Source organism: Didymella exigua, assembly GCF_010094145.1.
Source record: "Didymella exigua CBS 183.55 unplaced genomic scaffold M421scaffold_23, whole genome shotgun sequence".
In the NCBI taxonomy this organism is placed as follows: Eukaryota; Fungi; Ascomycota; class Dothideomycetes; order Pleosporales; family Didymellaceae; genus Didymella; species Didymella exigua.
The window spans coordinates 342314-365776 of NW_022984797.1; the positions used below are offsets into that span (position 1 = coordinate 342314).

General features: G+C 52.4%; 10 protein-coding genes across 10 annotated transcripts; 7 read left to right on the top strand and 3 right to left on the bottom strand.

Annotated features, from left to right (window-relative positions):
* Positions 1-524: 524 nt before the first annotated feature.
* Positions 525-1310, top strand: M421DRAFT_422968 (DUF1960-domain-containing protein). Its single transcript, XM_033593325.1, has 3 exons — positions 525-775; positions 829-952; positions 1037-1310. The coding sequence occupies exons 1-3, from the start codon at positions 612-614 to the stop codon at positions 1091-1093; spliced, it is 345 nt and encodes a 114-aa protein (XP_033446534.1). The 5' UTR covers positions 525-611; the 3' UTR covers positions 1094-1310.
* Positions 1311-2211: 901 nt separating this feature from the next.
* On the top strand, positions 2212-4751 carry M421DRAFT_397152 (proteasome-activating nucleotidase; the record flags this gene model as incomplete). Its single annotated transcript, XM_033590131.1, has 5 exons — positions 2212-2859; positions 2909-3179; positions 3228-3418; positions 3455-4151; positions 4524-4751. The coding sequence occupies exons 1-5, from the start codon at positions 2531-2533 to the stop codon at positions 4749-4751; spliced, it is 1716 nt and encodes a 571-aa protein (XP_033446535.1). The 5' UTR covers positions 2212-2530.
* A 1335-nt stretch (positions 4752-6086) lies between these two features.
* On the top strand, positions 6087-7464 carry M421DRAFT_94129 (uncharacterized protein; the record flags this gene model as incomplete). Its single annotated transcript, XM_033598175.1, has 2 exons — positions 6087-6165; positions 6215-7464. 2 exons carry the CDS (start codon positions 6087-6089, stop codon positions 7462-7464), a joined length of 1329 nt encoding a protein of 442 aa, XP_033446536.1.
* A 1685-nt stretch (positions 7465-9149) lies between these two features.
* Positions 9150-9980, bottom strand: M421DRAFT_102623 (uncharacterized protein; the record flags this gene model as incomplete). The annotated part of the gene is made up of 1 exon (XM_033586804.1): positions 9150-9980. One exon carries the CDS (start codon positions 9978-9980, stop codon positions 9150-9152), a length of 831 nt encoding a protein of 276 aa, XP_033446537.1.
* Positions 9981-12356: 2376 nt separating this feature from the next.
* M421DRAFT_102624 (uncharacterized protein) lies at positions 12357-12920 on the bottom strand (the record flags this gene model as incomplete). The annotated part of the gene is made up of 2 exons (XM_033586805.1): positions 12357-12645; positions 12778-12920. 2 exons carry the CDS (start codon positions 12918-12920, stop codon positions 12357-12359), a joined length of 432 nt encoding a protein of 143 aa, XP_033446538.1.
* A 489-nt stretch (positions 12921-13409) lies between these two features.
* On the bottom strand, positions 13410-14027 carry M421DRAFT_222049 (uncharacterized protein). The gene is made up of 3 exons (XM_033588318.1): positions 13852-14027; positions 13755-13801; positions 13410-13665 (listed from the first exon to the last, which is right to left on the bottom strand). Exons 1-3 carry the CDS (start codon positions 13945-13947, stop codon positions 13476-13478), a joined length of 333 nt encoding a protein of 110 aa, XP_033446539.1. The 5' UTR covers positions 13948-14027; the 3' UTR covers positions 13410-13475.
* Positions 14028-14197: 170 nt separating this feature from the next.
* Positions 14198-14756, top strand: M421DRAFT_67982 (vacuolar ATPase; the record flags this gene model as incomplete). The annotated part of the gene is made up of 4 exons (XM_033596462.1): positions 14198-14236; positions 14286-14319; positions 14432-14532; positions 14595-14756. Coding segments are annotated over 4 exons (336 nt in total), but the record flags the coding sequence as incomplete, so codon positions are not given.
* A 430-nt stretch (positions 14757-15186) lies between these two features.
* M421DRAFT_222124 (lipase 2) lies at positions 15187-16440 on the top strand. The gene is made up of 3 exons (XM_033588319.1): positions 15187-15466; positions 15568-16175; positions 16226-16440. The coding sequence occupies exons 1-3, from the start codon at positions 15464-15466 to the stop codon at positions 16350-16352; spliced, it is 738 nt and encodes a 245-aa protein (XP_033446541.1). The 5' UTR covers positions 15187-15463; the 3' UTR covers positions 16353-16440.
* Positions 16441-17139: 699 nt separating this feature from the next.
* On the top strand, positions 17140-18685 carry M421DRAFT_102626 (arrestin; the record flags this gene model as incomplete). The annotated part of the gene is made up of 2 exons (XM_033586806.1): positions 17140-17466; positions 17513-18685. 2 exons carry the CDS (start codon positions 17140-17142, stop codon positions 18683-18685), a joined length of 1500 nt encoding a protein of 499 aa, XP_033446542.1.
* Positions 18686-20715: 2030 nt separating this feature from the next.
* On the top strand, positions 20716-22396 carry M421DRAFT_68086 (uncharacterized protein; the record flags this gene model as incomplete). Its single annotated transcript, XM_033596478.1, has 2 exons — positions 20716-20875; positions 20928-22396. The coding sequence occupies 2 exons, from the start codon at positions 20716-20718 to the stop codon at positions 22394-22396; spliced, it is 1629 nt and encodes a 542-aa protein (XP_033446543.1).
* Between the last annotated feature and the right edge of the window lie 1067 nt (positions 22397-23463).

The following is a 23463-nucleotide window of genomic DNA, read 5'->3' on the forward strand; positions in this document are numbered from 1 at the left end:
ACGGGCAATGGCCGAGATGGAAGGACGGCATAGAGTCGATCACACGACACTCTGCAAGGAACACCCGCAGCCCTGCCACGTTTGAGTTTGAGACGAGATGACGTCACTGCATCGTGAGCACGAACCGGCATAGATTTAGACAATAGCAATTGAGACATGGTTATAACGACAGAGTAGTTAATCAGCATCGTCACCGAATCGATTGCCTGATTGCAATACTTGCTATGTATCGACATTCGGTTTGATGATGATCAATGGGCGAAATGGAGATCCAGCGCGCGTTGCGGCTCTGATGTCGACCGTTACGTCCTTGCCCGCGGGCCGCTCACCGCCCGTCAAGCCGGGCACATCCACGATCTAGCCAGAGCCTCATACCTCACGCAATCCTGCAAGAGAAGGTGAAAGAACGGGGTTGCTGGCAACAATAAGCACGTGCCCTGGCATGACGTAGTCACCAGGCCCGAGCTCCCTGAGCTCTAAATACCCCTCTACAGCTCAGTTCGTAACCCCTCCATCATAACAATTCACTCAGTTCTCACGTCTTCTTACAACTCTCAAAATCACTCACAAACTGTTTCACAGCCCTCAAATCACCCACACAAACAATCAAAATGGCTCGCGGCGATGCTATGCAAACCAAGGTCCACTACAAGGGCAAGGCTGAGGACTTCATCGTCTTCGTCGACAGCGCCGAGGCTGTTCAGAACTGGAAGGGCGACTCCAGCATTCCTCTTGCACAGGTCGTCAGCGGCTTTAAGATCTTGGTCACCGACAAGTAAGCTTGCTTGAGCTCACTAATTGGCACAAGTGTACTAACATGGCCACCAGCCACGGCACCCAGGGCATTCTGAACACAGCAAGCAAGGGCACACTCGAGAACGAGTTCGGCACATCAAACGAGGATGAGGTCATCAAGCAGATCCTCCAGAAGGGCGACGTTCAGTCATCACAGGTATGTCATGACATCACGCGATCAGACAGTCATCAATTACTGTCTGAATCGTTGAACTTGGAACGGACGCTGACATTATACCAGAACTCTGAGCGCCAGGGCGACACCAACGACTCTAAGGGTGCTATGCAGGCCCACTAGGCGATTCGACTCACGACCTGACTACTTACGATTCGATGATCCTGTTTGGCGATTGTCGGAAAAGGCATGAGCTATTTGTGCTTTAAGGCCACACCTGGAAGATTAGCAAGGCATATTCATAGGCTGCACTTCCTCAGCTGGAATGCGAGGGCAGCATGAAAATTATCGAGATATCCAATGAAGTACTTGAAGATACTAAGACATCCTTGACATGCTCATTGTGTTCATGCATGTTGACATGGCTGACAAGGTGATTGCACCTAACTGAGTTGACGCAGGAACAACACGCGGCCAACATGCATGCAGGTATGCACCCCAGTTTTGTAACCTACCTGCCCACAATACCATCGATCGCACTCACATACTCGGCTCTGTTCTCGACTCCACCTGAGAACTTCGCTTCATGCGCACAACTATGTCGTTCACCAGCTCTTGCATCATCACGACCGCGCATGAACAAAGACGTGTTTGGGCTTCACTCTCTCTTTGTTGTTGTGAATGCCCGTCGACAAGGTGGAAGATGTTTCAATCTCTACTGGCTGTATGCAAGTAATGCTGATCAACAGACATCCACGATCGATCAAACCCAACCCTTGCCACGATGCCGCTGGGTTGAAACGCATGGCCCAACCCAACTACACCAGTGTATTGCGTCTATTAGATCCTCTTGAATACGCCGGTGCAGTCGACTGCGAGCTCGTACATGCGTTACTTCCAGTCAAACTCTGCACACAAGCAAACCGCAAGGCTGACAGGTCACGTTCGCTCGCAGACCTACAATTCTGGAGACATTCGAAACCTACTGCCCTCTTGATGCAGGCCTTTCCTGGTTCCACCCAGAATCCGATACTACAGATTTATGGTATTTGCATTGCAATTCCGGGCGAAGTACTCCACTGTTTTGCCCGGATAGGCTCAGGCGTACAACTTTCTGCTGCCTAAACCGGTCAGCTATACCCATCGACCCGATGGACATCTTGACTATTGTCGAACAAACATGACTCCTCCCGGGCCAGCCACACTGCTTCCTGTAATCTCGGAGAACGCATGCCTAGCTTTAAGCTGCTGTCTGCATACATCCCTGAGTTACTCGCGAAAGTTTACCGATCCTATTGTAGCGACAAACGCACATGCAAGTGGATGCAAGGAGTTTACTCCTATCGAAATAGTGATCGAAGTTTGCGATTCCGCAACCAGTATACCAATCCTTCTCGTTACCTCCATGCAAGCTTACGTTTATGCTTGGAGCGTCGGCTTGGGACGGGGTGCACATCTGCAGGGAGAACATAGTCAAAGAGGCCAGTCATACTAGCGTTGATGTGTTCATCTATAAGGACGGAGTTGACATAGAGCATCTGAGTCTCAAGCGGCACTCCTTGACATCAAGGAATATCCACTTTATTCCATATTTCCGACCATACATTCTCTGCTTTCAAGATGCCCGCCGCCAGGTCCACCCTTGCTACTACGCATGAGCACAGTACCTCCATTTTTGACAACTTCAAATCCCACTGCGATGCCAAGCGAGTTGACACCAAGAATACTGTCCTCACTCTGCTTCGCAATGCTTACGAAGATTACCTTGTCACAGAGGTGAACGCCAAAAAGATCGTGCTGTTCGACTATGCGTCCACTGATAAGGCACTGCTGGCATTGGACTCCAATGATGAGCAGTTTAACGCTACGAGGGACTGGAGTGCCGTAGGCGAAGGCATTGAGAAGAAGATGCACCCCGGTACGCTGACGGATGACTTCCGCTTCGCGAGGTAAGCCTCCCCCAAGCACTCCTTATAGGCCCGTACTTATACTCGACAGGTTCCAATATATCTGGGAGGGCAAAGAATTCCTTGTCTACTATGTAGTCTGGCAGGACACCTTCTCTCAGCCAAAAAAGCTTTTCTTCATCCTCCACCCACGCTCCGAGTCCCGCATCATCAACGGCCACTGCCAAGAGACCGACGCCCTGCTCCTCGCCGCAGGCGAATGGACATCCCAGCTGCACGAAGAGATCTTCGTCTTTGACAACGGGTACTGGGACAAATCCAAAGAGCTCTGGAGATCCGTGTCGGGCGCGTCTTGGACCGACGTGATCCTACCAACCAGCATGAAACAAAGCCCCATCGACGACATCTAGGGCTTCTTCGATAATCAGGAGTTGTACGCCCGATTCTCCGCCCCCTGGAAGCGCGGCATCATTCTGCACAGCGTCCCTGGAAACGGAAAGACAGTAAGCATTAAAGCGCTCATGGCCTCTTTGTACAACCGCCCGGACCTCATTCCCTCGCTGTACGTGAAGAGCTTCGAGACAAACTGTCAGACGGAGCAGTACGCTACACGGCAGATCTTTTAGCAGGCGCGCAGCATGGCGCCTTGTGTGCCGATCTTTGAGGATCTGGACTCGCTCGTCAACGATGATATACGGAGTTATTTCCTGAACGAGGTTGATGGCCTGGAGTCGAATGATGGTCTTCCTATGATTGGGTCTACGAATCATCTTGGTAAGCTTGATCCCGCGATCAGCGAGCGCCCGAGCCGGTTTGATCGGAAGTATCATTTCAAAATCCCGGGCGAGGAGGAGCGGGAGGTGTATGTGGAGTATTGGCGCAACAAGTTGCTGAAGAACGAGACAGTGGAATTTCCGGAAGAGCTGTGTGGCGTCATTGCAAAGGTGAGTGAGGGGTTCAGTTTCGCGTATCTCAAGGAGCTGTTTGTTATGGCCCTGTTGAGTTTGGTGAGGGGGTTCAAGGGTGACGACTTTGAGATTGTGGACAGAGAAGAGAAAGCCAGTAAGCCGCCTTCTGAGATTGCAACGCCAGAGGGCGAGAAAGAGAAAGAGGAAGACGAGAAGAAGGCAGAAGATATTTGCACTTGCAAACCTACGTGCGGAAAGTGCTCCAAGCCTCTGCCACCTACCCTGACCGACGAGCAGAACACTAAGAAGAAAGACGAAGCCGCGGAAGCCAAGCAGGAAGTCGAGAAGAACAACATGGTCATGCCTAGTGTTGAAATTCCGGCTGAGATGAAGAACAACCTGCTGCTGAAGGTAATTCAACATCAGGTATATAAGGGTATTGCATGCAGACATAGAAAACGAGAAGGACGAGGGGCCGGGGCGTGTAAAGGTCACGTTCGAAAGTGAGATGAGTAGCAAGGCTAGACGCTAGATGATAGCGACCGTAGCGTCGAGGTAGTGGTATCGGCAGTGTTGGTGTTTGAGGGTTCAGAAATCATGAGCTTAGCTGACTCCCGAGTCCGGTCAGGGCGTATTCAATCGACATCATACGTTACTGGGTATGCATCGGTCTCCGTCATCTCTTGTCTCGCTGCCTGCTTCCCAGCGTGAAATGGTACAGGCTCCAAAGATGTCGTGATGGCGATGAGCTGTAGCTCCCAAGATGAAACACAGGAGGGTGATGCTGTACTTCAGAAGGCGCTCCCTCGGCCACATCAGATAATTCAGATCTCAACACTCATCTTAGATCCCAGGTGGAGATCGGTATTTGAGGAGCAGATGAAGCAGGGTATCCACGAGCAGGAAGATACCGTACCTAACTGGAGTCGGTCTCCACAAAACAAAGGGACCCTCGTGCGGTTATATCGGAGCGTCCGTGGTAGCGTACCGCAGAACTACCGCTCGTGTGCGCAGATTGAACTTTGAGATGGGTTTGATCGCGTACGGGCCGACTCCACTGCACAGTGGTTCGGATGAAATGCACCGGGGTGTAGCTTGGAGTTTGTCCGTGGTTGTTCGAAAGCTTCTGTACATTCCGGTGCTTCCGTCTTGCGCTCATGACTGCCGCCAGGGATAATCTTGGGCCGTGAAAAGACGCTTGTGATGTAGACAAAGGCAATGATGCAATTGCGACCATAAATTAACAAAGAATAAGTCTTTAGCATGGCCCTCCTGACGCAGGGTAACGGCGCCGTCTCTCTGTGTTCCATACTTCGGCGCCGGACCGCCAGCACGGCCACAGACGCCGTCTCAGGGACACTCCCCAGTGGTGCCCACATCTCCCTCACAATTGCGCATCGATGTCATTTCGCTTGTGTTTTTAACCTTCCACATCAAGCTCCGTATGATACGGGTGGCCAATTTTGGTCTCCTGCCGATGGCGATCCACCTGCGCGGGGCGGACGGTCCTCCTACCTCGGTCGCGCACGAGATGTCAGCGACAGGTCGTATCGCAAAGGAGCCGCGACTATTGATTGTCAAGGAGATGAGTGTGGTGCATGGTGATTCGGTCGTCAGGACTCGGGGGAGGTGCCCGGGTAAGTGCAGACTTACAGCGGAAGGCGCAGAAGCCGATGTCACGAGTGTTGTCGAAGTACGGGGTCGACAATGGTGGTTCGAGGAGGAGGCTCCTCCCTGCATCGTCGATTGCCTGTTCGTACCCTCTCTCCTATTTGCTCCATCCGCATTCCTCCATCAGTGCACCGTTTCAAAAATCAAGCTTGGACACCAATACGGTACGATCGACGCAAAGTGTAACCTTGCACATCATGCTTGCCATCGCTGCCTGCCAAGGCTCCTAGTCTCTCCGTATTTGGCTTTTAGCCCTGCGCAAAACGTCACCTCGGGTCACCATGACCTCGCGTGCACTTCGGTAGAATGCGAGAGTTTGGTGCCATCAAATGCGCGCAGCACGCTCATTGGTTGACATGCCGTGCTATTCCATGGTCTGTGAGCTGTTAGAGGTGAAAGAGGTAAAGAGGGCGAAGCCTTGACAAGCGTACAGGGAAATAGTATACAGGAAACGGGAGCGTCCCCAAACAACCCTGCGGTGCGATCATTGCTGCTGTGGGCTCGTCATCTTTGTCTTGCCTGGTGGCCCTGTTTCCGCTGGCCTTCCTTGACTTTGCGCCCTTTCACCTCACTTTCTGTTTTTACCCCGGCCAAGCGCGGGCATTCCAGAGCAAAGGATTCGACCGTCTCCACATCATCATACTCTCCACACCAACACTGAGTTGTTGATGACCACGACCAACACACACCATGGCTAGATCTGCATTTACATGGGCGCGCGCCGCCGCCATCGCTGCCCTTGCACAACAGGCAGTCTCGCAGACATGCTGTAAGTCAGGGTTCACAATATGCTGGCTAGCAGTGACTGACAGGTGCAGATTACCCCAATGGTAACACAGCTCCAAGCACAGAGAAAGCATGCTCGTCAGCATCAGGTTCTGCTTGCTGTCCAGAGAATTGGGAATGCCTCGACAACGGTCTCTGCTATTACGCTCCCACCGGGCTCCACGGGAGATACAGCTGTACTGACAAGAACTGGAACTCACCTGGCTGTGCGTCTAATCTTTGTACATATAACCTGACCGTCTCTGGCGGTGAGTCTATCACCCAATGCTCGAACCACAACAACCAATGGTGCTGCAACGGCGATGCAACGAACGTGGACTGCTGTCAGGAAAAGCCGGAACCACGACCATTCTTCAACCTTCAAGACGGAACCGCATACGCTACAATTGGCTCGAATCAGGCGTCATCGAACCCGACCATTTCGACTGTCACTGGCCTTGCAACTTCTAGCTCAAGTGGGAGCTCTGCAACCTCTCAAGCTAGCTCAGCAGCAGCAGCAGATTCATCATCAGCCGCAGCTTCCTCAGTAAGCTCTTCTGTAAATACCACGCCCATCACCTCAGTCGCAACAAGCGTGCGGTCTGCTTCAGGTACTTCAGGCCCTGAGACTATCTACATCACCAACGTCATCACGCCAACTGCAACGGCCGACGCATCAAGCGGCGGGTCCTCAGGCGGCTCTGGCACCAACCTTGGTCTGATTATAGGCTGCGCCGTCGGAATTCCCCTCGCTCTCGCCCTTGTTGGCACTATCATCTGGATGCTGCGCAAGCGCCGCCAGGCTCAAACTCACCCTTACACGGCCACGCCTGATGGTGGCGAGTCTCCTCATATGGCATCTGCTGCCCTTGCCTCGCACAAGGAGACAGAGGTCTACCGTCACTCGCGCCCCGGAACCGCAGAAATCGACAGCAACCCCGTTGGCCCTGGCCGCCCGACCTCAACGATCCCCGGAAAGGCAGAGCTCGACTCTGGCGCAGGCTTTCAGCCAGGCTCAGGCACGCCGTTCGCTCCAGACACTGCGTTCCTTGGTGGCGGAACAGGTAACCACTCGACATGGGGCAGCTCACCACCCGGTTACTCGCCAGGGCAGGGTCAGTCACCTTTTGCGCATAATCATGAGGGTGCTGTGGAGCTCGACAGCTCGATGATTATGCCTGTCATCAACGAGAAGAGTGAGCACCAGTTGGAGTACCAGGCGTATCGACCTCCAAGCAACGCGGTGGAGCTGAACGCCGTGACGACGCCACCCGAGGATGTTGAGAAGCCGCTCAGCAAATGAGCGCAGCTGTGATCACATTTTCTTTCAAGCATAGGCGTTTTGGAGTGCAATAAAGGGATCGATACCATTTATAAAGAGAAGGTTATACGAGACATGGGTGTACATATATCTGAGGCGTACGAGAGGTCGCTTATTATGAACTAGATAACCTCTACTGCCCAATAATGAAGAATCGAACATCAGGCTGGTGCCATCACCTATGTGCGTGAGCGAGCGAGAGTCCGGACATCAGCCTCGCAAGATTGTTCAGATTGCCCGAGTGGGCCGCGGCGGGGCGGCTCTCGCCGTGAAGGAAGGTACGCGAACACATGTATCAGCCTTTCATAACTAGAGTCTTATCCACACGCCTTTCTCAGGCTCTTTGAAACAGGCTCACTGGCCAAAGATTTCATCTCAGATACCCAGCAGCATGAAGCTAGTGTGATATATTGCCCCCTCTTGACCCCTGCTCAGCTTGTGTTATGTGAAGTATTAACGATCTCCTTCATAGTAAAGCTTGTTTTGGCCACAATAGCTAAAGTTCTGAAGTTAGTTTCGTCACATTGGCGCGAGATGAAGAAGAAATTTTCCTGCTTTTTAAGGTGGAGAAGTCGGCGAGTGTTCTCTCACGCTCCCTTCCTCACTCCTCTCATCGCCTCATCACGTTTCTGCTACAAGTCTCTCTGCAAAGATGGCGCAAAAGCAGGCCCCCGACGATGAGTTCGATGAGCTGACCCTCGACTGTTCCAACCTGTCATCTACATACGAGTCTTGCTCGGCTAATATCAGCATACTCGCCCACAGACAGATGCAGAATAACCTAAATGCCCCCCTCATTCTTTGAGCTTATGCGCTACCCTCTATAGCATCTCAAAAAACCTTCATTCTCTGTAAGGGTATGGCAAGTTAGGCCGTAGGTAAGGCTTAATGTCGAGAGAATAATGGCAGAGGTTGAAGAACTACGGTAACTCACAAAAGAAATAAGTGAAAGCTTCTAGAATCTGGCGCAGTGCATGACTGGTGGATACACATGCAAGACTGCGGCATGCTACAGAGATGAGTTCGTAAGCAAATGTTCAGACTTAAATAAATTCTCGATCGTACAATTCAGCTCGAGAGCGACATTCCTGAAACCTGGAAACACTTGCTGTGACAGCTCAGGGCGGAGCTGCAGCACATACGTCAGTACATTGATGACATCTTGATCCTCCCGAATACCAGATTGAGTTGCACCTGAGGGAGCAGGAGGCTGACCGTGCTGCTGGAAATAAGGCTGAGCAAAGGGAATGTAACGCTGGACGCACAGAGACGGCTACTCATCTGTGGAACTAGCAGAAGTGTTTTTCCTGGCGGTCAATCTATAGGATTTAGAAACGCCCCTGAAGGTCATCACGAATGGGTTATTGGTGCTCATGACTTGTCAATTTAATGTGTATAAGATTAAGAGTTCAATTTTGTATAACATGATCATGAAATAGCGAGGAATCGCAGTTTCAAGATTGAGAACTATTATCATTGTAATTCTAGTCTAATCTAAGCATGCAGATAGTGACTGCAAAAGCAAGAATGGGTATCGATTGCTGCGGCCAAAGGCTACAATCAATTTCAGGATAAGGGGCCGGAACGCCAGACAACTAACGCCGCCCGGGAGGAAGTCGTTGAGAACGTGAACTCATGAAAGTGTTGTACAAGAAGGCAGAGATGCTTTACATCATCACGCCAGTGACGACAACGGTGGCCATAGCCAGATAGCCAGCGTACTTGCCAGTCTTCAGGGTCATGGCACCACTGTCATCGTCGGTACCGCCGGGTGCGGTTGTTCCATTCGGGAGCGTTCCATTTATAACAAGGTTACGTGTTCCATTGACATCAGAAACCGTAACGAGAGTTTTGTTGAGTGCGGCGTAGCTCCCATTCCCTACTAAGTCGTTGTAGTAGGCCTGGTCGGAGTTGTCGTCGCATCCACAAGGGCTGTACTGTTGGCAGAGGCAGGTGACTGGGAGCGTGGTATTTGTACCGTTAGGATTAGTCTCGTTGGTGTCGGTTCGGTTGTAGAATCGGTATGGTGAAAGATAGTAAGGGTATGCTGAATACAGCCAGAGACCGGGCATGATAGCGAGGGCACCGGCGCCTATAAGCAGAGGGGCGGCGACAAGTCCCTTAGGTGTCCGTGACCCAGCGGAGTAGGGCACGGAGGCGCCGCCACCGTAGTATCCGCCACCATACGCGCGAGGAGCTCCAGAGCCAGAGCGTGTCGAGCCTCCCGTCGAAGAGCTAGAAGAAGTGCGACCGCTAGAACTACTGGAGGTACCGCCGGATTTACCACCAGAGCTACTACCAGAACTACTACCACCTCCGCGACCACCACCGCCCTTTCTTTTCTCTAAGCTGTGTTCCGGTGCGACGACTTCTGCTGCTCGTGGTTGCGACTCGGCATGGTCTTCGATGAGGTGAATGGCGTCGACTTCAGGTATCGATGCAGCGTTCGCTGCTGATGTGGCGAGCACGCCGTACGCAACAATATTTAAAAATCTCATTGTCGGGTAGATGTAATGTGAAAGCGCGGAATGAGTCAATGCGCAGGTATCGTTCGGTTGTGCGCGAAGTTCGTATCCGGAAGCGGTGAAACGGTCAGAGGGTAAGTCGACGGTTGCAGAAAGGCTGGGGATAATTAAAGTTAGACGCAGTACTTTGTTTGTATACTGGTTTGTGAGGAAATAGCAGGCTGACTAGGGCAAGCATTGGGCTTATATGCAGGTGTGGACTACGGTGAGCTCATTGCAGGAGGCGATACACAGCCCTGCGTCATGAGATGGAAAGCCTTAGGCAAGACCCTGAACTAAGGGCGGGGTTAACCGGAACCGGAGTTACAGTACACACAGCCCTGCGCTACAACTCCACAAAGAGACTGATTGGAAGGTCACATGCTCGCCACATGTGGCAGTGAAAGTCAATGTAAGCCTATCACATCGCCTACGACTTGGCGCAATCAAAAGCATTACGGCCCTTTGGGCATCGAACTTCAGGAATCATAACATCCACGGCCCAAGGGTTTTGTTATTCGTTGTTCCTCGGACGTTGCTGGCAAAAAGCGTTGACGTATGAGTTGCAGGATGAAACTCACCAAGAAGTTGGAAAACATCATGGAATGACTTCACCGCTGTCGATGTGTGCTTGCCAAGCAAGCGGGAAGCGCCAAGCTTTGCAAGCAAAGTCAGCTAGTGGCCAACGCGACTCATGTGCCCGTAAAAGATGGTCATCAACTGTACCGAAATCCGAGGAGAACGATCAGGCATTGATGTTCGATGTGAACCAAGCCACGGTTCGTTGTTACAGTCGTTGGTATCGAGAGCAATCCTGCTCAAGCGACAAGCGGGGTTGGTGTGACCTGCACGACCAGCGTGGAGTAATCCCCGACCATCCGTCATTGTACTCAGAGAGTTGGTACTGTATGTTGACAGTAGGAACCTACCTTGCGTTCGAAAAAATCAGTCGGCGGAGTCGATCGTCTTTGTGCTGAGGCAAACTTCGCGTCGAATCAAGAAGGTATGGTAACTCTGTACATCTGCGGCATTATTCCCGGTGATCCTCAATGTGACGATGGTAGAATTCAGGCAACCAACTGGCGATGGCCAAACTCGGCAGGAGCTCACAAGGCGCAGCGCAAGGCGATCCAACGGTATGTGACTTGAGACAATGATCCAAGATAATCGTTGTGTGAGCACCTCCATTTTAAAGGTCTACCATAACGCTTGCTACCAATCGTCGAGTTACGCTGAGGTGAAGGCCGAGACCCGATGAAAGGCGAGGCATTCATCAATAATTGTGAGCACTTGTGAGCTCACTGCCGGATCACTATGTCGCTGGCCCGGCCAGTAATTGATCCAGTCCCATGCTGCTTCATCTTCTTGAACGACGGTGAGCGTCTAAGTCTGTGTGCGTGTTGAGACCAATGTGGACCGTGATATGACAACATTCGAATCGATAAAAAAGTGAACTCATCATTTGCTAAGTGTCTCGCCGCGTGATCGACTTGGCCAGTGTACTGGTCATGAATGGTTCCAGGGTGTTTGGGTGATTTCACAATTAGCCCTGCACTTGTAAAGAGAATCATCGCATACTTCCTGCTAAAGCCCCGATCTCCAAGGTACAGATTCTTGTAAGTCAGTCGTGCTGCTTCACATTGGGCATATGTTTGTCGAGTTATAATATGGTCGAGACTTTGCGGAGTATAAACGTTCTGTCAATGTCAGGATCGCTCAACGACGAAATGACTGACAAAGGCTTGAAGAAGGACGAGCTACCCCTGCAAGACAAAGTTCCCTTGATATTGTCCTTCTGAGGTCATCTGTAGGGAGATTCTGCTGCCTGCAATGCTGCTTGTAGAAGCAAGATGTGACTATGTATTTGATGCCTCGCATGTATGTAGCGATGTCTCTCGACATCTAGCACAGGTTCTCGAGTCTCAGGAAGCCCGTCAGTAAGCTACAGACTCCAGGAGCAGCCTGGAGGCATTCAGCGAACTCAATGCCTCCGTTGGTCTTGCTTGAGCGACTGAATTTCTTTCTTCTTGCCTTCGAACCGTGTCTGAAAATGCACAGCAATCGGATATTGCAAAGGCATTCTAGGGTCCACTGGCGGCTCTCAACTGAGTGCGAGTGACTTGCACCTGTCCCTTCATGGTCATCGTGATGCGTGACTGGTTCATTGGCACAGCTGCAGGGTTTCTCTTATGCAATTTACTTAGTTAAATATGCTTAAAGCATTGTAAATAACTACACGCATTCTCGAATGCAATCACATGCACAATAAAACGGCAGAACTCCTTTTCCGGTCCGTACCGAAGCTTGCGATGCCCTCACATGCCTACCTCTCCGTCCAGTATCAAATCTTACATCCCTCTACCGTCTGCGCTAGTTCTTCTTCTCAAAGTCACCCCCTGGTTTCCCAGGCGTGTGCTTCAACTCATGATTATCAAACTCTTGGCCCGAGAATTTGCCCACACGGACCATTTCCTGATTCCTGCGCGCCGCGATGCTATGCTTGTTGACGGTGTCGCCGTGGCGATCTTCGACGGGCTTGGGGACGTCGGAGGCATAGGCGGCTTCGTGGCGGTGGCCGGGTTTCAAGTCTGAAGAGTTCGAGGTTGATGATGAGGCCGACGAGGATCCTGTGGCCAAGGAGGCGTTCGAGGAAGATGCGCTGTTTGAAGGGGTGGAAGGGGTGGAGGAGGAAGTGATGTAGTAGAGAGCTGCGGCGCCGATGGCGGCAGTCGTGGTGAGCCCAGAGGTAGTCAGCGCAAGTAAATGCAGCGGCAGATTTTCGAGAACTTACCACGTCAGTCGCGATGATGTCTTCAGTATCTCCTTTGTGCGCTGTTCATAATCCGTGCCATACTGTCTCCTTGCTGTTGGACATTTGACCCTGCGCGGCGCGCAGGACAGAGCTCGTGATGATGCTGCTCTTGTCGAAATCATTATCCTAGGTCTGCAGATGGCGTTTGTGAGAGCTTAGTTGTGCCGTGAACTCTACAGTATGTCGTTGGAGACTGTCAACGATCGTTGTTGGTCGCGCATATGTAGACAAGGCTTGTTGATTACTCTACGTCATTGGCTTGGGTACGCGCCTGATCTAACGACGCGTCTGGGCACTATGCCGTTCGACCAATGTTGCACTCATCTACAACCCCACGAATACTGAATTTGCAAGGCTCTCGATGCTGGAGTGTGGTAAAAGCAAATGCGAACATAACCGCGAGCGCGCTACGCTGCTTGAACCTGCCCATTTTCCATCCCGATCATCATACAGTTCCAGCATGGCGTGAAGCCCTTCAGCCATTGATGTTGATGATGCAAAGTCGATTCGATGCCACGACAGGCAGGCCTCTACTTGGTCTGTAAGACGAGCAGAGAACAGCAGTCCAAAAGCCAGTCACCCTGATTGAACGAGGATCTGCAAGCTGCCTGCGTCTGCCAGTAGGGTAGGAGCAAGCAGGTATCCCGAATAACAACGCACAACAAGAACCTTCAAGTTCAAGCGCTCAATCTGGTGCGGACCTCGGCGACCGACTGCATAGCGCAGCCAGGCATCGCGAGTGGTGTGAGACGAGCTGGCTGAGCATTTTCATGGACTCTTTCTCCGGCGATGCTCGTATTAAGCTCACGTGATGAAAGGTTGGTACCATTGCTTGGTGCTATTTCGGTGGTGACGATTGGGGCGGTTCTGGCGTGCTACTGTCATGGACCGTTTGATACTTTAGGTACTCCTCTTGAAGAGCCTTCTGCATCTCGAAGTCGGCCTGTCGTTCGCGCTTGACCCGCTGCTGTTCGTAGTCACGGATAACACCAGCGTGCATGGCCTGCATCCAAATGTCAGATCAAGTATCGTGTGGCGTAGGGATATACGAACGGCTTTGTCCTGCCTCTGCGAGAAGTGCACGAATCCAACAGTGCCAATTGCGACCGCACAAGTAGTCGCCAGTGTAATCTGGGATGCTCGAGACATCCTAGCTGTGCTGAGTTGGTGATTCGAAGAAGTTGTTGCGGAAAGTTGCGGGCGATTCGAGATCAGATGGGAGCTTGGGCCAGCCCACGAGGCGGACCTGCCGCCAAGGTCGAAGCCGCTGCTGCATCATAGGCCTCTCCGCAACGACCACCGCGATATCGCAAATCCACAGCAACTCGTCCAAGACCCTCAAGATGGTATGAATTTGAATTCCTTACAAATACACACACAATGTTAACGCTTTGCACAGTCCGCCCAAAACTCCGCGGGAATTCAGACGCTGCTTGACGTAAGCACCGCAACCCACTTCAACAGTACACAGCTCACATAGTATCCAGGCCGAGCGCGAGGCCCAGAAGATTGTCCAGCAAGGTAGCCCATACTATAACCACCCAACGAGAGACAGAAGCTAACCAATAATGCAGCTAGAGAATGTAAATGATCACTCCCAACCGCCGACCCAATACAAACCTAACTGTTGAAGACCGCACGAAGCGAGTAAAGGACGCGCGAAGCGAGGCGCAGAAGGAGATCGAGGACTACAAGAAAGAGAAGGAGGCCGAGTACCAGAAGTTCGAGAAAGAGGTGCGCAGGACCTCCACGATGCAATATCTTGAAATGGACGTGAAGGACTAACGACCCCCTAGCACAGCTCCGGCAACAAGAAGGCTGAGGACGACGCAAAGAAGGATACAGACACGAAGGTCAAGGAGGTCGAGAATCTAGGCAACAAGTCTGGCAGCAAGGTCGTCGAGCAATTGATCGCCGCCGTCACGAACGCCAACACAAAGCCCCCACGCAAGGAGTAGAGCGACACTTCAATGATGACCGAACGAACAATATGCCTGCGCCAGCTACGACGATTGCGTCGTAAATGATCTAGGCTCTATGCCCGGCATGTAGCGTAATGTCCTCTTCATGCCTACCGATACCGTCCGGAGACGCGGTTTTGAAGACCCAGCAATAGAAATCCGATTTCAAGCGAGTTTCTTCTTACCGAGCGGTCGAACAGCCTGTGATTTACCATTGCATGCTCCAAACTTATGACCAGGACAATGCGTGGCATCTCCTTCAAGACAACTGGACTATTGCTGGACATCGTGACTACCTCTCAAGTTTGTCCTCATGTGAAATCGCCGTTTGCATTCTGTATACGGATTTGTAGAAGCAGGAGTCATATTTGACCGATCTACGCGCCAGACGATTGCTTGCATGTGTGAAAGACCCCTGCTCCACCATGTCGCGTTCGATACGTCACCGAGCTAACGGCGCGCGCCAAAGTAAGTTCGGGGCTCTGAGCCTCAACATCAACACCACGATGCGCCAGCCCCAATGATACGGCTATGTAATCGAGCGCCTTTTCGCTCTCACACACTACATAAACCCCTCTTACACACTTCGACACAATGGTCGGCCCCGCGCCAGTTCAGCAGCACAGCATGGCGCAAAGAAGACCCGCGGATCGAGTCTATGAGCAGAGAGATTACTGACGAGTTTGCGGTGATTCGTGAAGACTATGGTAAGTCATAAAACTTGTGCAATGAAGTCATGCTAATTTCAACAAGCTACTCCTGTCCGTATACGCTCCTGGCCGCAATTCAACATCTGACACGGGCGCAGAAACACACAATCGTCCTCGCACACGGTCTTCTCGGCTTCAGCGAACTTCGACTCGCAGGACAGTTTTTCCCTGGTCTCAAGTACTGGCGTGGTATCACAGAGGCGCTCTCAGCCAAAGGCATCGAGGTCATTGTGGCGACTGTGCCACCCAGCGGCAGCGTCGAGGCAAGAGCAGCGAAGCTTGCGGAGAGCATTGCCGCAGAGGCAAAAGGGAAGGAAGTCAACATAATCGCTCACAGTATGGGAGGTCTCGATTCGCGCTACATGATCAGCCAGCTCAAACCGGCCGATTTCAAGATCATGTCTCTGACTACGATCGCGACACCGCACCGAGGCTCTTCGTTCGCCGACTACATGTTCGACACCATTGGTCCTCGCCGGATCAAGAGGATATACAAAGTCATAGAGTACTTCGGGTTCGAGACAGGCGCGTTCTCGCAGCTTACACTGAAATACATGAGCGAGAGCTTCAATCCGAGAACCCCGGATATTGAGGATGTCAGATACTTCTCGTATGGCGCATCTTTAGAGCCTGAGCGATGGTCTGTCTTCGCTCCATCACACGCGATCGTCAAGCGAGAGGAGGGCATCAATGACGGTCTTGTGAGGTACGCGTACTCGATATTCGATGCTTCCAATTGGCTGACCACACATCCAGCGTCACTTCAAGTCGATGGGGAGACTATAAAGGAACACTAATCGGTGTCAGTCACCTTGACTTAATCAATTGGACTAATCGTATGAAATGGTGGTTCTGGAGTCTAACAGGGAAGAAGAGAAAGTAAGGCCCTTGTCTACATTTCTGAGAACACAGTCGGCTGACAACGGGTAGTTTCAATGCTATCGCATTATATCTAGACATCTGTGGTAGGTGTGAGCATCGAGCATCGCGCTTGTTCCCGGACTTAGCCCACATACTGACTGTGATGTAGACATGCTTGCGAAGGAGAAGCTATAATCTCATGAACTATACGTAAGGCGCCTAGGTAGCTTCGACATCAGGACACAAGGACGCGTAAGGCACCACCGAGCCCAGCTCGCAGCACCCAGTAGAGCGAGAACAGAGTGAGATAAGGCCCTCGATGAACCCGATGGTGCGGCTGCGGTTGTGGCTGTGCAGTACACAATGCATGAGTTGTGATAGCACAGTGTAATATGCTGGAGGGTAATCCAGATACCGATGAGAGATAAATAAATATAGAGTATCAATCTCCATGGGTCGTCAACCGCTGAAACATCTCCAGAAGCCTGTGAGGGTAGGCGCGTTTGACCCATATGACGTAGCCAAGCCGCCGCCCCTCCGCCGCGCTCCGACAGTTTGACAATTGTGACATTTCACCTGCAGCAATACTCAAGCAACAACGACACGCGTTTCTTGGGCTGTGCCGCCCGTTCCGTAAACCACAACTCAGCCGCCAGATAATCCTGCAGAACGCACGACACTTGTTGTTTCGACATAAAGTGACATGCTGCCCGACCCCCACCATACTTGCGACTATCCGTTCACCTGATATCCACGACGACAAAGCCTGTGCAACTCCGTAGTTACACAAATACGATCGTAGCCTCAAGATGCTGGTATCAATTGCGCTCGATCATCCTCACGAGCACTATACAAACCTCGATGTTATTCAAGGAAAAGTGTATCTGCGGGTGCCGAATCCTACCAATGTCGGCAGCATCGTAGTGAAGCTCGAGGGCGAGTCGAAGACGAGACTACTTGCGCCGATACATCCCAGTAGACCAGACAAGCAGCGACCGGTGTTGGAAGTACACAAAGTCCTGTACAAGACGCAAGTATTATGGCCTACGGCAATGCAACAGGATGACCTCCTCACGAACAACAAAACCGGGTTCACCATGCAAGCTGGCAACTTCGAATACCCTTTCCAGTTCAAGGTGAGTCAAGCGAACAGGAGCTGTGCGCAACCACTCATAAGAACAGATTCCACTGAACACCTCTTGCCATGCGCAACAAGCGACCGCACCCATCTCGAATATCTCTTTCGCCAACACGATACCCGAGTTCGCAAAGACTCCGACACAACACATCAAGTCCGCACTGCCACCGTCCCTTACCGGGTTTCCCGGCGAGGCTGAGATTCGATACTTCGTGAAGGTCACAGTGAATAGACCATCGCTGTTTAAAGAGAACCCAAGGGCAGTCGCGAGCTTCACACTGTTGCCAATCGAGCCACCACGGCTGGAAAGGCAAGATGGCGAGGCATATGCAAGGAGACAACACCAGTTCCTGGAGAATGCGCCTAGCGTAGCAGCAGGAAAGAAGCTAGGTCTCTTCGACAGGAAAAGCTCCTCAAGTGTGCCAACATCACCTACATCTTTAGGCTCTCCACCACGCGTCTCGCTCGATGCTCGGTTGCCGAACCCCGCTATTTTGACAGCCAACCAAGATATGCCTCTGCGGGTGCTGATGAAGAATATGAGCCCGCGGGCGAAGAACGTATATCTTCAGATGCTTCAGATCGAGTTGATTGGCTACACGAAAGTGCGGGCGCATGAAGTTGCTCGGACAGAGTCAAACAGCTGGATCCTCTGCTCATTCAGCAACATGGCTATCCCGTTGGGAGCGCCCACGGACGCTGTGGAGACAGAAGTACCTATCAACCCAGAGTACTGGTCGGACAAGCCGATTCCACCTACAGTTCCACCCACATTCCAAACCTGCAACTTGTCACGCTTATATGAGCTGGAAGTACGCGTAGGTATCGGCTACGGCTCCTACAAGCAAGGCGAGGACCAGCTAGTTGTCCTACCACTACGATTGCCGGTTAAGGTCTACTCTGGCATCGCCCCTCCCAAGGCGTTGCTTGAATCTGCATTGACGGGTGAACCAGGCAACACGGCTAACCTCGGTGTACCGCCTCCAGCACAGGGACCGCACACGCCTACAATGCCAACTCACGCTGGGTTTGGTGGGCCAAGCGCGTCTGCTAACGCAACGCATCGGCCCCAGAGTGAATCTTCCGAGGCGCCGCCGCCGACTTATGAGGAAGCAGTCGGTCAAAACTTGCCCCCGATTAACGGGTACAGAGGGACATACCAACCTCCTCCTGTTCCCGAGGGAGCACCTAGGTTCTCGGACGAGAAGAGGCGATAGAGGAGTCATAGCACAAATGTGGAGCGAAGAGAAGAGAGAACGATCTATCTGGTGACACAAGGGATGGCGATTGCCGCGATTGCCTCCGCGGTCTGCGATGGGGCTGGGCGGCCGTTGGGCATGGCGGATGTGGACGTGGGAGGAGACCTACGGGCCGCAGCACGACGGTAGAACTATGTTTCTAGCCAATCACTTAATACCTCAAGCACCTTACTGAGGCCAAATCAAGCCCTCGAAACGAAACAAACCTCCATGTTTCACGTCCGAGAACGTCCCAAGTCCAATCAAGATTCCGAGGGTGACTCTAAGAGAGAAGCTTCTAGCGAATCTCGCGAATGGTTACCGGCCGAGTCGTACCAGGACATGGTACCATTGCACTGACAACACATCTATTCGCCGTCTCCGTCCAATGAAATCTGACCCACAAGCATTACCTGGATATCACCTGACTCGGCTATTGGTCCTGCGCTGCATAGCGAACTGGATCTGCGGAACCGGCCGTGAAGGATGAATGAGGACCTCCAGGCCAACAGAGCGTTCACGCAAAGCATAATTGCTTTTTCCACGAGGCTGGGGTGACACAACATGTCGGTCGCGTGGAACACATGTAAACAAACGAAGAGACCACCGAACCAACACGACTCAGCGGCGGAGAGACCGATCAAAGAGACGGTTCATGCAAGTGCGGCATTTTCACAGCAGTGTCGGGCGGACTCTGGCAGAAGCCGTGGATGGTGCAAGTTGTGCGTCTGGCCAAGACACGCACGATGCTGCTCGCCTGAAAGAATCCTAGAGTTGCTGCAGGTCAATGGGCTAGCGGTGGGGGGCGAGTCAGCAAAGTGGATGCCGGGCCTGTTCTGGAAGCGTGCAGCCCAACACGGCGAGAGGTTTCTTTGTTGTCGTGTTGTCCTTACGAAGGGCCTGCTGTCTTGCTCGCTATCTCGATCGTTGCGCCGTTGCTCGCCGTTGCTAAGGTGGACTTCCTTGATTTCGTGCGTCGCAATTATTGTGTGATGGCTAGACTTGTTGTGGTGTATCTCGAGTGAAGAGTAGTCCTGACAAGGACTCGCTTATCTTACCGAAGATATTTGTTGAAGCACGGTGCAGCGAAGATCAAAGTTTGGCCAAAACGTTTCAACGTGTTAATGCTTCAACAGCAGGGAGGCCGGCCATATATGATGCTGTGGCGGACGGTGTGGACACTGTCAAGCTGAGCTGCGGGACGCGCCTTCCGGCAACTTATCGATAACTCTGTTTCGCGCACGTTCACGAAAGGACTGCATCTCAGACAGACGCGGGCGCGCACACCAGCGCAGGAACTGCGGACAGGCGCAGAATGTTTTTGTTTTTGCCCTCAAATCGCGACTCTCCATGGCAATATGCACAGTAGCGCAAGCGGGAGTTAACGCGCCTTGCCACTGCTACACGCGATTTCGAGCGCTGACCGCCAGTCCTTTGTGGCCAGTCACAGCGCCCAAGAAACTACTGCAAGCCTACTGCAAGAGCTGCATGCTGTATCCCGCGCAGCGAGTCTTTCCATTCGCTGCAATCCATGAAACGTTTCAAGCCTACTCCAGGCAGCAGCCCACTCTGACCCAGCCGCCGAATCGTCGCGTCGAACACCATATGAACACGCTCTCCCACCGTGATATAGTCGCGTTTTCCTCTCAATGAACTGGCCGCAAAGAGAAGAGACGTGTTTTGGGGACGGGATTCACTGCCATCATCACAGCATGTCTGACTCACACCTGCATCTCACCTGTAGCGCGGCCCCGCATGTCGAGGATGCGGTAAATACTAGCTCCTCGAGGGCGCCCGGGTTCCTGAGGATTCCACGATGCCCTGGAGGTTGACCACATTCACCGACTTTTCATGCACTCCTGAATATTGACGATTCAGTGACGGCTCGAGCTTCCCCACCTCTTTGCGAACCTCTTATGACGAAGCCGTACTTGCTACTACCCACCAGACCGACACTCTGACGCAGTTTTCCACAGAATCTTGAATGCCACCCAATACACATCCATCCAATGTATTCCCAGCGCCAGGCGCCGCCTCAGCTGAAGCGCTCCTATTCGGGGGATAGCCAAAGCAGTTATGCTAGCCGTGCGACAACTGCTTCAAACTCCAGCGGAAAATTGCTTTTTGGTGAGATACCGTTATCGCCTGCGACCACTGTAGATGGACGATGTAAGACGCCCTAGAGCCCAGCCTCGTGTGGCAGATCATTAACGGAACGCAGCGGTGCGATCTTACGGTTCAGTATGCAACCTTGTGTTATCCACCAGTTCGGTCTTTCTACGATTCTGGCTGAACGACAAATGTCGCGACAACATGCTCGACCAAATGGAAGCAGAGGATCTAGCCAATCTCCGCCTCGCCTGCCATGATATGTCGACGCGCGCTGCGCCTTTCCTTTTCGATTCAGTCACTACTACTTTCAAAGCATCAACCTTCACGAAGCCTGCGCGCCTTGAAGCGCTTTCTAGGATAGGACGCCACATCAAGACGCTCACTTTCCATATGCCGCACACTCCTGAGACCTTCCTGCCGCCAGTCATTGACCCGGAGACCGGAGCCGAACTTCAATTCGTATACGAGCCCCAGGTCCAGAACCCGCAGAACGGCCCCGCGAAAGACAAGACGCCAAAGTACGGGAGCTGGGAAATGCAAGACCTTCTCGTTAAGCAGTACCCTCCTCTGTTCCATGCAGCGACAAACGTTCCCTCCTTTGTTTCCGCCTTCTCTGAGCTCATCAACCTCACACACCTGAAGATCTCGTGCCCCGGCTCAAACAACCAAATTCGACACCGCCGGACAGTAGTCGATTACGCGCTCATCTCCATCCGTATTGCCGTCGAGCGTGCGCCATTGTACAGCCTGACTGCGCTGTCAATGCATCCCATCCACGCTGGCGGCCTTCTCTACCTTCACCCCATGCACGGCTTTGGAAGCACACCATCATCCGCCAAGCGCTGGACCCAAATCCGAAGGCTGTCTATCTGTATGGAGTCTATCCCACTGGTAACATCATCCGACAAGATTCGCGCGCAATCGATTGAACATTTGCGCATTCTTCATGCCTACCTGCGAACTTTGTCACGTGGTGTCACGAGACTACATTTCCGATGGAAGGGCGAGCGCGGCCCATCTCCACTTTCTCTAGACAAGGAGCCCTGCATGCAACCCGTCGAGGACGAGATGACACACCCCACTATGCGCAGCGAAGTCAAGGGCCCCAAGCCTCTCCGGTTCACCCGCCTGCGCTGCATGGAGCTCGAAAACGCCGTCATGGACTCGACCCAGATCTCCAACTTCATCGAAACCCACCGCCGCACCCTCATCGACTTCAACTTCGAAGACGTCAAGCTCCGCGAGGGCAGCTGGGACGACGCGCTGCAGCCCCTGACCATCATTACCGGCAGTGACCGCTGGAAGAAGACCCAGGAGGAAGTCATGGACGTCCCTATCATGCTGTCCCCTATCGAGGCCGAACCGCGCATTATGGGCCCGCTCCTGGAAGAGGTCGACGCCGCAATCGAGGACGCCAGCAAAGACCGAAACGGTCACACGCTCTCGCGCTGGCTCAGCAAGCCCAACCAGAAGCTGAAGAAGAGCCCCGCCATCGGCACGCCCAATCACAGCAAGAAGGACAGTTTCTTCGATGCGGATCATATGAAGCGGTTTCTGCGCATCTCGAGCTGGAAATAGATACGCCTCTGCTTCTCATGCTCTATTGACGTTTACCTAAAGTAGGACGATAGGTGGATTGTGTTTATTCTGTACGCACTAGCTGCGGCGTTGGTGGAGTCGAGAGGTATGCGGTCCGGTCAAGTCAAGATAATCACGGTGATACCCAGGGTTTGGAATTGGAGTTCTCTCACCAGCCACGGACTAGGCGGTGACGGTTGCGATTGCATTACGATGAGCCATCATGTACAGGCGCAAGAACCAGCTTCCTCTGGCTCCACCAGCCAATAGGAGGGGTGGTTTGCGCTGCGGCTCGGTTCCTTTTTGTGTTTCTCGCGGACCTTCGCTCTTTGGTCCGCTTTCCTTTGTTTCATGTTTCGTCTCAAGACTTGACGCTCGACTGGACCGACCTCTCTTATGTCTCTGCTTTTACTTCACATCACAGTCTCTTCGGAGTCTTATGCCACGTGCTTCGGCTACCTATAACGGCCTTCTTCACGAACATACTTATGATACTTCACGGACGAAAACCTGTAGATACAAAACGACATGACTAGCATTTTCACGATCATTCAATAAACTTTTCTTTGTCAAATCTAACGAAGATGCAATACAAGCCTGTCTCCCAAATACTCATTGGTCATGTGCGACTCGTGCTTGAAGCGCATGCCGAGACTTCCACTGGACAGGCACCGCGATTGTACGTACCGATTGTTCATGCTTGCCCCCCATGCACTTTCACCGACCCAACACTAAGTCAGAGCTACAAGCTGGGGAATATTGACGTTGAATCGCATGAAAGGAGCCTCCTAGTGCACCGATTTGAAGGGTGGCTGACCGCAAAGGCCTCTTTGTCTGACAGATTACAGAACTGAATATAAACACCCTGACTTGCCGACAAGCAACGGTCACGAAGTTGCTGTCTCTAGATCTTCGATAGGCACAGGTACAAATGATTTTGCGCAGTTCCATGTTGCCGAGTCTTTGCTGAACACTTCCAGCGACCGACTCGATCGCTTTGGTTTGTAGCGCCATGGAGGGTTTCCGATGCACACTTGGGCCTAACACATTGTCACCTGCAGCAGACT